The following is an 11,743-nucleotide window of genomic DNA, read 5'->3' as shown; positions in this document are numbered from 1 at the left end:
ACGGGGGGGTCTGTGATCCCCCACACGGTGATGGGACGGGGGGGGGTCTGTGATCCCCCCACACGGTGACGGGACGGCGGGGGGGGGGTCTGTGATCCCCCCACACGGGGACGGGACGGGGGGGGGGGGGGGGTCTGTGATCCCCCCACACGGTGACGGGACGGGGGGGGGGTCTGTGATTCCCCCACACGGTGATGGGACGGGGGGGGGGTCTGTGATTCCCCCACACGGTGACGGGACGGGGGGGGGGTCTGTGATCCCCCCACACGGGGACGGGACGGGTTATTATTTCGATGGATCACACACAAGTCTACGATTGTGATAGATTTTATTGCATTACATTCGTACGAAACTAGTACAAAAAAAAACTACGACTTTCGGCTGAGAGGCTAGTGCGACCCCCCCCCCCCCCAAACCCGCCCCCTCTCCCCCCCCCCAAGCTGATCCGACTGGAGACAGACAGCTGAGAAAGAGAGAGGGTGGCAGAGGGGGAGGTGACAGTAGGGGTGTCTAATTTATTCAGGAGGGTTGTTGGAGTGTGAGTGAGTTCCAGGAGGATGTAGAGGCGCGCACCCCCCACCCCCCACCACCCCCCGACATCCCCCTTGCTCCCCTGGGGCTGAGGGAAAACAGTGTAAAAAAAAAAGTGACCATCAGACATCTGTTTCCCGACAATCCGATGTTGAATCATCTTCCAGGGTATCGGAACAGCCCTGGGGAAGGGGAGGTGACGGGGCTGCGGCGAGGGGGTGGGGGGGGGCCAACGCTCAGGAACCGAGGCTCAGTCCCACACAGAGCAGACACCGAGACGGGGGACAACGTGAGGAACACACAGGGGGAAGGATGTGGGCGGCGCACCTCCAGTATCAGCCGAAAGATAGGTCCCTTTAACCAGAACACACACACACACACAGAGTGCAAAGCAGCGACTACAATTCACAGCGAGACACATCCCACGGTTCCACAGGCAAAAAGCTCCCCATTACTGAAATCAATCTCTCACTCCCAGGACAGGTACAGCACGGGGTTAGATACAGAGTAAAGCTCCCTCTACACTGTCCCCCCATCAAACACTCCCAGGACAGGTACAGCACGGGGTTAGATACAGAGTAAAGCTCCCTCTACACTGTCCCCATCAAACACTCCCAGGACAGGTACAGCACGGGGTTAGATACAGAGTAAAGCTCCCTCTACACTGTCCCCATCAAACACTCCCAGGACAGGTACAGCACGGGGTTAGATACAGAGTAAAGCTCCCTCTACACTGTCCCCCATCAAACACTCCCAGGACAGGTACAGCACGGGGTTAGATACAGAGTAAAGCTCCCTCTACACTGTCCCCCCATCAAACACTCCCAGGACAGGTACAGCACGGGGTTAGATACAGAGTAAAGCTCCCTCTACACTGTCCCCCCATCAAACACTCCCAGGACAGGTACAGCACGGGGTTAGATACAGAGTAAAGCTCCCTCTACACTGTCCCCATCAAACACTCCCAGGACAGGTACAGCACGGGGTTAGATACAGAGTAAAGCTCCCTCTACACTGTCCCCCCATCAAACACTCCCAGGACAGGTACAGCACGGGGTTAGATACAGAGTAAAGCTCCCTCTACACTGTCCCCATCAAACACTCCCAGGACAGGGACAGATCCGGATCCGCTCTGTGGGGTGTGAGAGGGAGTGAAATGATTTTATTTTGTCCGGGTTTTGCGACATGCCAGAGGTGAGAGGTCGGTGCCTGACCCCTGACCCCACCCCTCCGGGAGGAATGTGCTGTAATAAAGTCAATAAAACTTTGCCAATGGTTGATCGGGAACTTTTTCTCATTCCTTGTTGAGCAATCCTAACGAAAGAACAGTCATCCCGGGCGGAGGAGTCTGGCTGGGGGATCACGATGGCCAACGTTGGGAACACAGCGAGCCCTGGGGGAGAGGTCCGTGCCAAGGGCCTCCCCCCTCCTCAACTCCTCCTCCTTCTCCTCTTGCCAGTCAGTCCCAGTTAGCTGAGCGAGCGAAGCAGACAGAGTGGGTGTAACAGAAGGTTCCAGTGCACTGGAGGCATCCCCGGGGAGGGGGGGTGGAAAAATCAGCCACCTTTCATTCCGGAGTGTTGGTGGGGCAGAGGTGGGGGGAGATAGGGAGGGTGGGGGGGCATTGTGCCAGGCTCCAGCAGCACTGCCCCCTCCACCCCTCCATGTCTCGCCCCTCTCCTCCCCCTGCATCCTGGCTGTCCCCCGTCAGAGCTTGTGGGGATTAACCCACTTGTAGGTTCCCTCGTAACGGAATCCCACCTTCTTCAGCAGGTCATCTGCCTGGGAGGGGCCACGGCTGTGGGCGAGTGAGGGAGGGACACAGAGATACTGACCGTTAGTAACCTCAGAGCAGAGTTATACCACCCTCATGCCATCCGCACTGTAGACATCACCCCAATGGCATGCACCCCCATCCCCCCTTCCCCCGGCCAAGCCAGCAGAACACGGGGTCCACAGGCATCCAGCCACCCCCCCTCCCCAATTAACCCACCCCATGGAATTCAACCTGGATGTGCATCACAGCACTGACCCATCAGGAACCCTGGCTGATTTCCCCTCTCTCTCTCTAACCCAGGGATCACTGGACAGTGATCAGGAGCAGGAACCCTGGCTGATTTCCCCCCTCTCTCTCTCTAACCCAGGGATCACTGGACAGTGATCAGGAGCAGGAACCCTGGCTGATTTCCCCTCTCTCTAACCCAGGGATCACTGGACAGTGATCAGGAGCAGGAACCCTGGCTGATTTCCCCCCTCTCTAACCCAGGGATCACTGGACAGTGATCAGAAGCAGGAACCCTGGCTGATTCCCCCTCTCTCTAACCCAGGGATCACTGGACAGTGATCAGAAGCAGGAACCCTGGCTGATTTGCCACAGGTCTCACTGCCGCAGGGAGCCAGCTTGGCTCAGGTTTTGTCAGTGGAGGATCGCGAGGGACTGAGGGTGATCAATAATCAAACTCACCTCCCATAAACATACTGAACTGGGCGAACCTTGGAACATTCCAGTTTGTGCAGGAGAGGAGTGAAAATCCTCCAAGCTTCTCGCAACTCATCACTGACAACACAGCATACGGGGAGGGGGCCGGTGGCGAGACAGAGAGGGACAAACAGAAAGGAGATAGAAACATAGAGTTAATCACTAATCCTAAATTCAATACTATCAAAAAACCCGTACCCCAGTGAGAGTCAGCGTGTGTGTGTGTGTGTGTGTGGGACCCGTACCCCAGTGTGAGTCAGTGTGTGTGGGACCCGTACCCCAGTGAGAGTCAGTGTGTGTGGGACCCCGTACCCCAGTGAGAGTCAGTGTGTGTGAGACCCCGTACCCCAGTGAGAGTCAGTGTGTGTGAGACCCCGTACCCCAGTGAGAGTCAGTGTGTGTGGGACCCGTACCCCAGTGAGAGTCAGTGTGTGTGGGACCCGTACCCCAGTGAGAGTCAGTGTGTGTGGGACCCGTACCCCAGTGAGAGTCAGTGTGTGTGGGACCCCGTACCCCAGTGAGAGTCAGTGTGTGTGAGACCCCGTACCCCAGTGAGAGTCAGTGTGTGTGGGACCCCGTACCCCAGTGAGAGTCAGTGTGTGTGGGACCCGTACCCCAGTGAGAGTCAGTGTGTGTGGGACCCGTACCCCAGTGAGAGTCAGTGTGTGTGGGACCCGTACCCCAGTGAGAGTCAGTGTGTGTGGGACCCGTACCCCAGTGAGAGTCAGTGTGTGTGGGACCCGTACCCCAGTGAGAGTCAGTGTGTGTGGGACCCGTACCCCAGTGAGAGTCAGTGTGTGTGTGTGTGTGTGGGAGCCGTACCCCAGTGAGAGTCAGTGTGTGTGGGAGCCGTACCCCAGTGAGAGTCAGTGTGTGTGTGGGACCCGTACCCCAGTGAGAGTCAGTGTGTGTGTGGGACCCCGTACCCCAGTGAGAGTCAGTGTGTGTGTGGGACCCCGTACCCCAGTGAGAGTCAGTGTGTAAAATTCAAGAAAGTAAATTCTAACCTTCGCACAAAATGCATCTGACTCCCGCAGAAAACATCCAGAATCAAACGTTCGTAGGCATCAGGTAACTTCACATCCTGGGAGAGAGTAACCAGAGGAGAAGGAAGAGCAACAGAGTGATGATGTGTAAGGGGGGGGAGGTGGAGCGGGGAGAGGGTGGGGGGGGTGAGGTGGGTGGAGTGAGGGGATGGTGGGGGGGTGAGGTGGGTGGAGCGAGGGGAGGGTGGAGTGAGGGGAGGGTGGGGGGGTGAGGTGGGTGGAGCGGGGGGAGGGCGAAGGGGGTGAGGTGGGCGGAGCGGGGGGTGGGCGAAGGGGGTGAGGTGGGCGGAGCAGGGGGTGGGCGAAGGGGGTGAGGTGGGCGGAGCGGGCGAGGGCGGAGCGAGGGGAGTGGAGCGAGGTGGGGGGGGGGGGAGGTGGCACGGGTGGAGAGGATACTTGTTACAACAGATAATCACATCAGTCAGACAACAAATCAACATTGAAAAAAAAAATCACACAGCGAATCAGATTCCCCCAGGGTAACACTGCACAAATATTATTCACTCTGTGTCAATCCCCCCCAGCACCCTGTGTTACTGACTGTATCTGTACTGATGTTAATCCAGCTCCCTCACACTGTCACTCAGTAACCCCTCTCTCTCCCCCCCAGCACCCTGTGTTACTGACTGTATCTGTACTGATGTTAATCCAGCTCCCTCACACTGTCACTCAGTAACCCCTCTCCCCCCCAGCACCCTGTGTTACTGACTGTATCTGTACTGATGTTAATCCAGCTCCCTCACACTGTCACTCAGTAACCCCTCTCTCCCCCCAGCACCCTGTGTTACTGACTGTATCTGTACTGATGTTAATCCAGCTCCCTCACACTGTCACTCAGTAACCCCTCTCCCCCCAGCACCCTGTGTTACTGACTGTATCTGTACTGATGTTAATCCAGCTCCCTCACACTGTCACTCAGTAACCCCTCTCCCCCCAGCACCCTGTGTTACTGACTGTATCTGTACTGATGTTAATCCAGCTCCCTCACACTGTCACTCAGTAACCCCTCTCTCCCCCCCAGCACCCTGTGTTACTGACTGTATCTGTACTGATGTTAATCCAGCTCCCTCACACTGTCACTCAGTAACCCCTCTCCCCCCCAGCACCCTGTGTTACTGACTGTATCTGTACTGATGTTAATCCAGCTCCCTCACACTGTCACTCAGTAACCCCTCTCTCCCCCAGCACCCTGTGTTACTGTCTGTATCTGTACTGATGTTAATCCAGCTCCCTCACACTGTCACTCAGTAACCCCTCTCTCCCCCAGCACCCTGTGTTACTGACTGTATCTGTACTGATGTTAATCCAGCTCCCTCACACTGTCACTCAGTAACCCCTCTCTCCCCCCCCCAGCACCCTGTGTTACTGACTGTATCTGTACTGATGTTAATCCAGCTCCCTCACACTGTCACTCAGTAACCCCTCTCCCCCCCAGCACCCTGTGTTACTGACTGTATCTGTACTGATGTTAATCCAGCTCCCTCACACTGTCACTCAGTAACCCCTCGCCCCCCCAGCACCCTGTGTTACTGACTGTATCTCTACTGATGTTAATCCAGCTCCCTCACACTGTCACTCAGTCACCTCCCTCTCCCCCCTGCTGACCCCGGGGCCCCGGGCAGTCACTGACCTTGTAGCGGCTGCCGTAGGTGAGATCGAGCTCAGACTCCTCCGGGTTAAAGGACATTCCGGGTTTCTTGGTCATCATCTTGGTGTAGATTGCCTCGTTGGGTTGAACGCGAATCACCAGCTCATTCCGCTTACACTGACTATTGAAAATGTCGCCTGGAACATCCCGGAACTGCAGCCTCACCTCTGCCTTGCGTTCGTTCAAAGCCTTCCCACAACGCATCACAAATGGGACTCCTGGAGGCAACACAGGCCAAGGGTTACTCAACCTCATCCACAGTGCGGCGCTCCCTCAGCACTGACCCTCCCACAGTGCGGCGCTCCCTCAGCACCCACCCTCCCACAGTGCGGCGCTCCCTCAGCACCCACCCTCCCACAGTGCGGCGCTCCCTCAGCACTGACCCTCCCACAGTGTGGCGCTCCCTCAGCACCGACCCTCCCACAGTGCGGCGCTCCCTCAGCACTGACCCTCCCACAGTGCGGCACTCTGTGGAATCTGGCACACAGTATGATACTCACCGTCCCAACGTTCATTGTTAACATACAGCACAGCGGCAGCATACGTGGGGGTGACGGAACCTTTGGGAACAGTGGGGTCATCGAGATAACCTTTCTTCGCCTCTCCCTGTCCCTTTGGGTCCCCCACATACTGACCAACGACAACATTCTCCAGCTCAATCTCCGGAACGGATTTCAGAACTTTCACCTACAGGAGACAATGACCTGTTCACACTCTTCACACAGAAAAACTCCCTCAACCCTGTGCCCAAACACTCCCAGGACAGGTACAGCACGGGGTTAGATACAGAGTAAAGCTCCCTCGACACTGTCCCCATCAAACACTCCCAGGACAGGTACAGCACGGGGTTAGATACAGAGTAAAGCTCCCTCTCCACTGTCCCCCATCAAACACTCCCAGGACAGGGACAGCACAGGGTTAGACACAGAGTAAAGCTCCCTCTGCACTGTCTCCCATCAAACATAAGAACATAAGAAATAGGAGCAGGAGTCGGCCATCTAGCCCTTCAAGCCTGCCCCGCCATTCAATAAGATCATGGCTGATCTGAAGTGGATCAGTTCCACTTTCCCGCTTTCTCCCCATAACCTTTAATTCCCTTGCCTACCAAAAACCTATCTACCAGTGTCTTAAATATATCTAGCGAGGTAGCCTCCACCACTTCAACGGGCAGAGAATTCCAGAGATTCACCACCCTTTGAGTGAAGAAGTTCCTCCTCTGCTTTTATATTCTATGCCCCTCGCTATTAAGGCCAGCATCCCATTCACCTTCTTGATCACCTGCTGCACCTGCAGACTGGGTTTTTGCGACTCATGCACAAGGACCCCCAGGTCCCTCTGCACCGTAGCATGCTGCAGCTTTTCGCCCTTTAAATAGTAATCCCTCCTACTATTATTCCTGCCAAAGTGGATAACCTCACACTTGCTAACATTATACTCCATCTGCCAGGTCCTTGCCCACTCGCTCAGCCTATCCAGATCCCTCTGCAGACTTTCCACACCCTCCGCACAATTTGCTTTTCCACTCATCTTCGTGTCATCAGCAAATTTCGACAACCTACACTCAGCCCCCTCCTCCAGATCATCTATATAAATGGTAAATAGTTGAGGCCCCAGCACCGATCCCTGCGGCACTCCACTAGGCACCAACACTCCCAGGACAGGTACAGCATGGGGTTAGATACAGAGTAAAGCTCCCTCTACACTGTCCCCATCAAACACTCCCAGGACAGGTACAGCACGGGGTTAGATACAGAGTAAAGCTCCCTCTACACTGTCCCCATCAAACACTCCCAGGACAGGTACAGCACGGGGTTAGATACAGAGTAAAGCTCCCTCTACACTGTCCCCCCATCAAACACTCCCAGGACAGGTACAGCACGGGGTTAGATACAGAGTAAAGCGCCCTCTACACTGTCCCCATCAAACACTCCCAGGACAGGTACAGCACGGGGTTAGATACAGAGTAAAGCTCCCTCTACACTGTCCTCCCATCAAACACTCCCAGGACAGGTACAGCATGGGGTTAGATACAGAGTAAAGCTCCCTCTACACTGTTCCCCCATCAAACACTCCAGGACAGGTACAGCACAGGGTTAGATACAGAGTAAAGCTCCCTCTACACTGTCCCCCCATCAAACACTCCCAGGACAGGTACAGCACGGGGTTAGATACAGAGTAAAGCTCCCTCTACACTGTCCCCCATCAAACACTCCCAGGACAGGTACAGCACGGGGATAGATACAGAGTAAAGCTCCCTCTACACTGTCCCCCATCAAATACTCCCAGGACAGGTACAGCACGGGGTTAGATACAGAGTAAAGCTCCCTCTACACTGTCCCCCATCAAACACTCCCAGGACAGGTACAGCACGGGGATAGATACAGAGTAAAGCTCCCTCTACACTGTCCCCCATCAAATACTCCCAGGACAGGTACAGCACAGGGTTAGATACAGAGTAAGGCTCCCTCTACACTGTAAGGAGAGATAAGAGCTCACGTTGCGTCCAGTTGACCCTTTGTCACAGCTAAAAAGCACAGAAAGTGGGAGATATGGATTGGGGGGTGGGGGCGCGGGGGACAAGGAGAGGGGAAATGGGTTGGGGGAGTCAAAAGAAAGGAGAAAAAAAGTAGAAGCCCAGGGAGAGAGAAAGGTAAGGAAATGCAGAGATAAAACGGGGAAACGCCATAAGATATCGGAGCAGAATGAGGCCACTCGGCCCATCGAGTCTGCTCCCCCATTCAATCATGGCTGATATTTTTCTCATCCCCATTCTCCTGCCTTTTCCCCATAACCCCTGATCCCCTTATTAATCAGGAACCGATCTATCTCTGTCTTAAAGACACTCAGTGACCCGGCCTCCTCTGCGGCAAAGAGTTCCACACATTCCCCACTCTCTGGCTGAAGAAATTCCTCCTCATCTCTGTTTTAAAGGATCGTCCCTTTAGCCTGAGGTTGTTCCCTCTGGTTCTAGTTTTTCCTACTAGTGGAAACATCCTCTCCACGTCCACTCTATCCAGGGCCTCGCAGTATCCTGTAAGTTTCAATAAGATCCCCCCCTCATCCTTCTAAACTCCAATCAGTACAGACCCAGAATCCTCAACCCGTTCCTCACACGACAAGCTCTTCATTCCAGGGATCATTCTCGTGAACCTCCTCTGGACCCTTTCCAAAGCCGGCAGATCCTTCCTTAGATACGGGGCCTAAAACTGCTCTCAATTCTCCAAATGGGGTCTGACCCAGAGCCTTATACAGCCTCAGGAGTCCATCCCTGTTCCTGTATTCTAGCCCTCTCTACATGAATGCTAACATTGTATGTAACTTCCTAACTGCCGATTGCACCTGTACGTTAACCTTAAGAGAATCTTCAACAATGATTCCTGAGTCCCTTTGTGATTCTGATTCCCTGAGCATTTTCCCATTTGGAAAATAGTCTATATCTCCATTCCCCCTTCCAAAGTGCAGAACCTCACACTTTTCCATCTGCCACCCCTCTGCCCAGGGGGAGAAAGAGAAATGAAGAAAGACCACAGAAGAAAGAAATAAAAGGTGGAGAACAGTAAAAAAATAAAACCAAATGAAAACAAAGGGGGTGGGGGTGGGGTAGAGCAAACCATCTGAAGGTGTTGAACTCGATGTTGTGACGGGAAGGCTGTAAAGTGCCGAGCTGGAAGATGGGATGCTGTTCCTCCAGCCTGCGTTGAGCTTCACTGGAAGACTGCAGCAGGGACAAGGACAGACATGTGGGCACGGGAGCGGGATCGCGTGTTAAAATGGTGAACAACCGGAGGGTCAGGGTCCTGATTGCCCACAGATCGAAGGTGCTTAACAAAGCGATCACCCAGCCTGCTCTCGGTCTCTGAGAGGCCAGCTCAGACACAGGGGTCCATCGGGGGGCCCGCCGGTGTGGAGTGGGGGGGGGGGGGGTTGGTTACTGACCTTCTCATCCCTGACATCATCGGAGTTGGTGGAGGCGGGTTTCTCCATGGCAACCAGACACAACATCTGCATCATGTGATTCTGCATGACATCCCTGCAGAGAGAGAACGAGAGTGGAGAGTCTGGGTAGAGGGATCTGGGTGTCTTTGTTCATCAATCACAGAAAGTTGCTATTATTTATTCGTCACAAGTAGGCTTACATTAACACTGCAGTGAAGTTACTGTGAAAATCCCCTGGTTGCCACTTTCCTGTTCGGGTTACACTGAGGGAGAATTTAGCACGGCCCGATGCACCCTAACCAGCACGTCTCTCAGACTGTGGGAGGAAACCGGAGCCCCCTGAGGAAACCCACGCAGACACGGGGAGAACATGCAGGCTCCACACAGACAGTGACCCAAGCCGGGAATTGAACCCGGATGCCTGGCGCTGAGGCAGCAGTGCCAACCCACTGTGCTGTCCGAAATGTGATCGATTTACGGTTGCTGTACTGGCTGGGTGTCCCAGACCTTTCTGAAAGGATCGGGCAGTTTGAGGATAAAGGTAAACTTTCACCCTTTTATTCCCGGTGATAACTCAGAGAGCCACCGCCACAAGTGCCGTGAAACACAGCTTCACAAGAAAGAACAGGAAGACAGTATTTACACTGGGAACGGGCCTGGCCATTTGGTTCTCAACGGGTAGCATTTGTTTTCTGTTAAAGAGTTAATGTCCTGTTGAGTACTGTAACTGTTGTTTGAGTTTGGTGTCTAACCTGTTAAATCCATTTATTCGAGTCACCATGTGTGTTTGCTGAGTCACATTAAACTGGAACGCTTCGGAAGAGTTTAAATTAATCACCAAGTAATCCCTGGAACCTCCAAGCTGTCTCACGGAGGGGCTGTCGATCCTGTGCCAAGTCCAGACAGCAGGCTGCTCGACTGTGAGGGCCTCACAACACCAGCAAACCCCAACTCCACGACACCAAGTACGGTTGCCAAGTGCCACAGCAGAGGGGTGACTTCATTCGCCCCCTCAGTTGTCCGAGGGGCTGAGGCACCCGGTCTGGGGGACAGCGTGCGCAACGTGGGGGTGGCGATGACGATAGCCCAGTGGGATTATTGCTAGACTATTAACCCAGAAACTCAGCGAATGTTCTGGGGACCCGGGTTTGAATCCCACCGCGGCAGATGGTGGAATTTGAATTCAATAAAAAATATCTGGAATTAAGAATCTACTGATGGCCCATTGTCGGAAAAACCCATCTGGTTCCTTTAGGGAAGGAAATCTGCCGTCCTTACCCCGGTCTGGCCTACATGTGACTCCAGAGCCACAGCAATGTGGGTGACTCTCAACTGCCCTCCAAGGGACAACTAGGGATGGGTAATAAATACTGACCCAGCCAGTGACACCCAGGTCCCAGGGATGAAATAAAAAAATCATGGGGTGGGACTGCGGAATGTGGGACAGTGAGAGCAACATGGGTTAGGAGGTCAGGAGTCCAATAGGATGGAAAGTGGTGGGTGTGGGGTGACTGAGGGAAGAACCCCTTACCAAACTTACCGAATAATCCCAAACTCATCGAAATAGCCCCCCCGACCCTCCGTCCCAAACGGCTCCTTGAAGGTCAGGATCACAGAGGCGATATTATCCCGGTTCCACACCGGGCCAAATATCCGGTTAGCAAATCTGCAGAGAGTGAAGGAGAAGAAAATATGGTGGAAGGGATTTTAATTTACGGATCAACACCACCCACATCACTAATACCCCATCCGTTACTGAGGAGCCCCCTCCACACCAACAATACAATACATTCTATCATGTCTTACTTTACTCTGTATCTAACCCCGTGCTGTACCTGTCCTGGGAGTGTTTGATGGGGACAGTGTAGAGGGAGCTTTACTCTGTATCTAACCCCGTGCTGTACCTGTCCTGGGAGTGTTTGATGGGGGGACAGTGTAGAGGGAGCTTTACCCTGTATCTAACCCCGTGCTGTACCTGTCCTGGGAGTGTTTGATGGGGACAGTGTAGAGGGAGCTTTACTCTGTATCTAACCCCGTGCTGTACCTGTCCTGGGAGTGTTTGATGGGGACAGTGTAGAGGGAGCTTTACTCTGTATCTAACCC

The 11,743-nt window shown here is 54.1% G+C and overlaps 1 protein-coding gene and 1 long non-coding RNA gene across 3 annotated transcripts in view; one reads left to right on the top strand and one right to left on the bottom strand.

Moving 5' to 3' along the window:
- Positions 1 to 436: 436 nt before the first annotated feature.
- Positions 437 to 1,752, top strand: LOC145339767 (uncharacterized). The gene is made up of 2 exons (XR_013886065.1): positions 437 to 1,575; positions 1,645 to 1,752. It is a non-coding gene; the product is annotated as an uncharacterized LOC145339767 (long non-coding RNA).
- The window catches only part of g6pd (glucose-6-phosphate dehydrogenase), a 31,453-nt gene continuing 21,310 nt past the window's right edge, over positions 1,601 to 11,743 (bottom strand). For both annotated transcript variants that reach the window (XM_080184296.1, XM_080184297.1), the window contains exons 6-12: positions 11,181 to 11,306; positions 9,641 to 9,734; positions 6,205 to 6,391; positions 5,687 to 5,922; positions 4,018 to 4,094; positions 2,996 to 3,088; positions 1,601 to 2,329 (exon numbers count right to left, since the gene is read on the bottom strand). In XM_080184296.1, the coding sequence (XP_080040422.1) occupies positions 2,239 to 2,329; positions 2,996 to 3,088; positions 4,018 to 4,094; positions 5,687 to 5,922; positions 6,205 to 6,391; positions 9,641 to 9,734; positions 11,181 to 11,306 (904 nt within the window). In that variant the 3' untranslated portion in view covers positions 1,601 to 2,238. The remainder of the gene's footprint in view (positions 2,330 to 2,995; positions 3,089 to 4,017; positions 4,095 to 5,686; positions 5,923 to 6,204; positions 6,392 to 9,640; positions 9,735 to 11,180; positions 11,307 to 11,743) is intronic.

The sequence above is a fragment of the Carcharhinus amblyrhynchos genome, unplaced genomic scaffold (assembly GCF_965287045.1).
Source record: "Carcharhinus amblyrhynchos unplaced genomic scaffold, sCarAmb.v2.hapA scaffold_663, whole genome shotgun sequence".
NCBI lineage: Eukaryota > Metazoa > Chordata > Chondrichthyes > Carcharhiniformes > Carcharhinidae > Carcharhinus > Carcharhinus amblyrhynchos.
The sequence above is the reverse complement of the archived record's forward strand: the minus strand, read 5'-3'. Positions and strand labels throughout refer to the sequence as shown.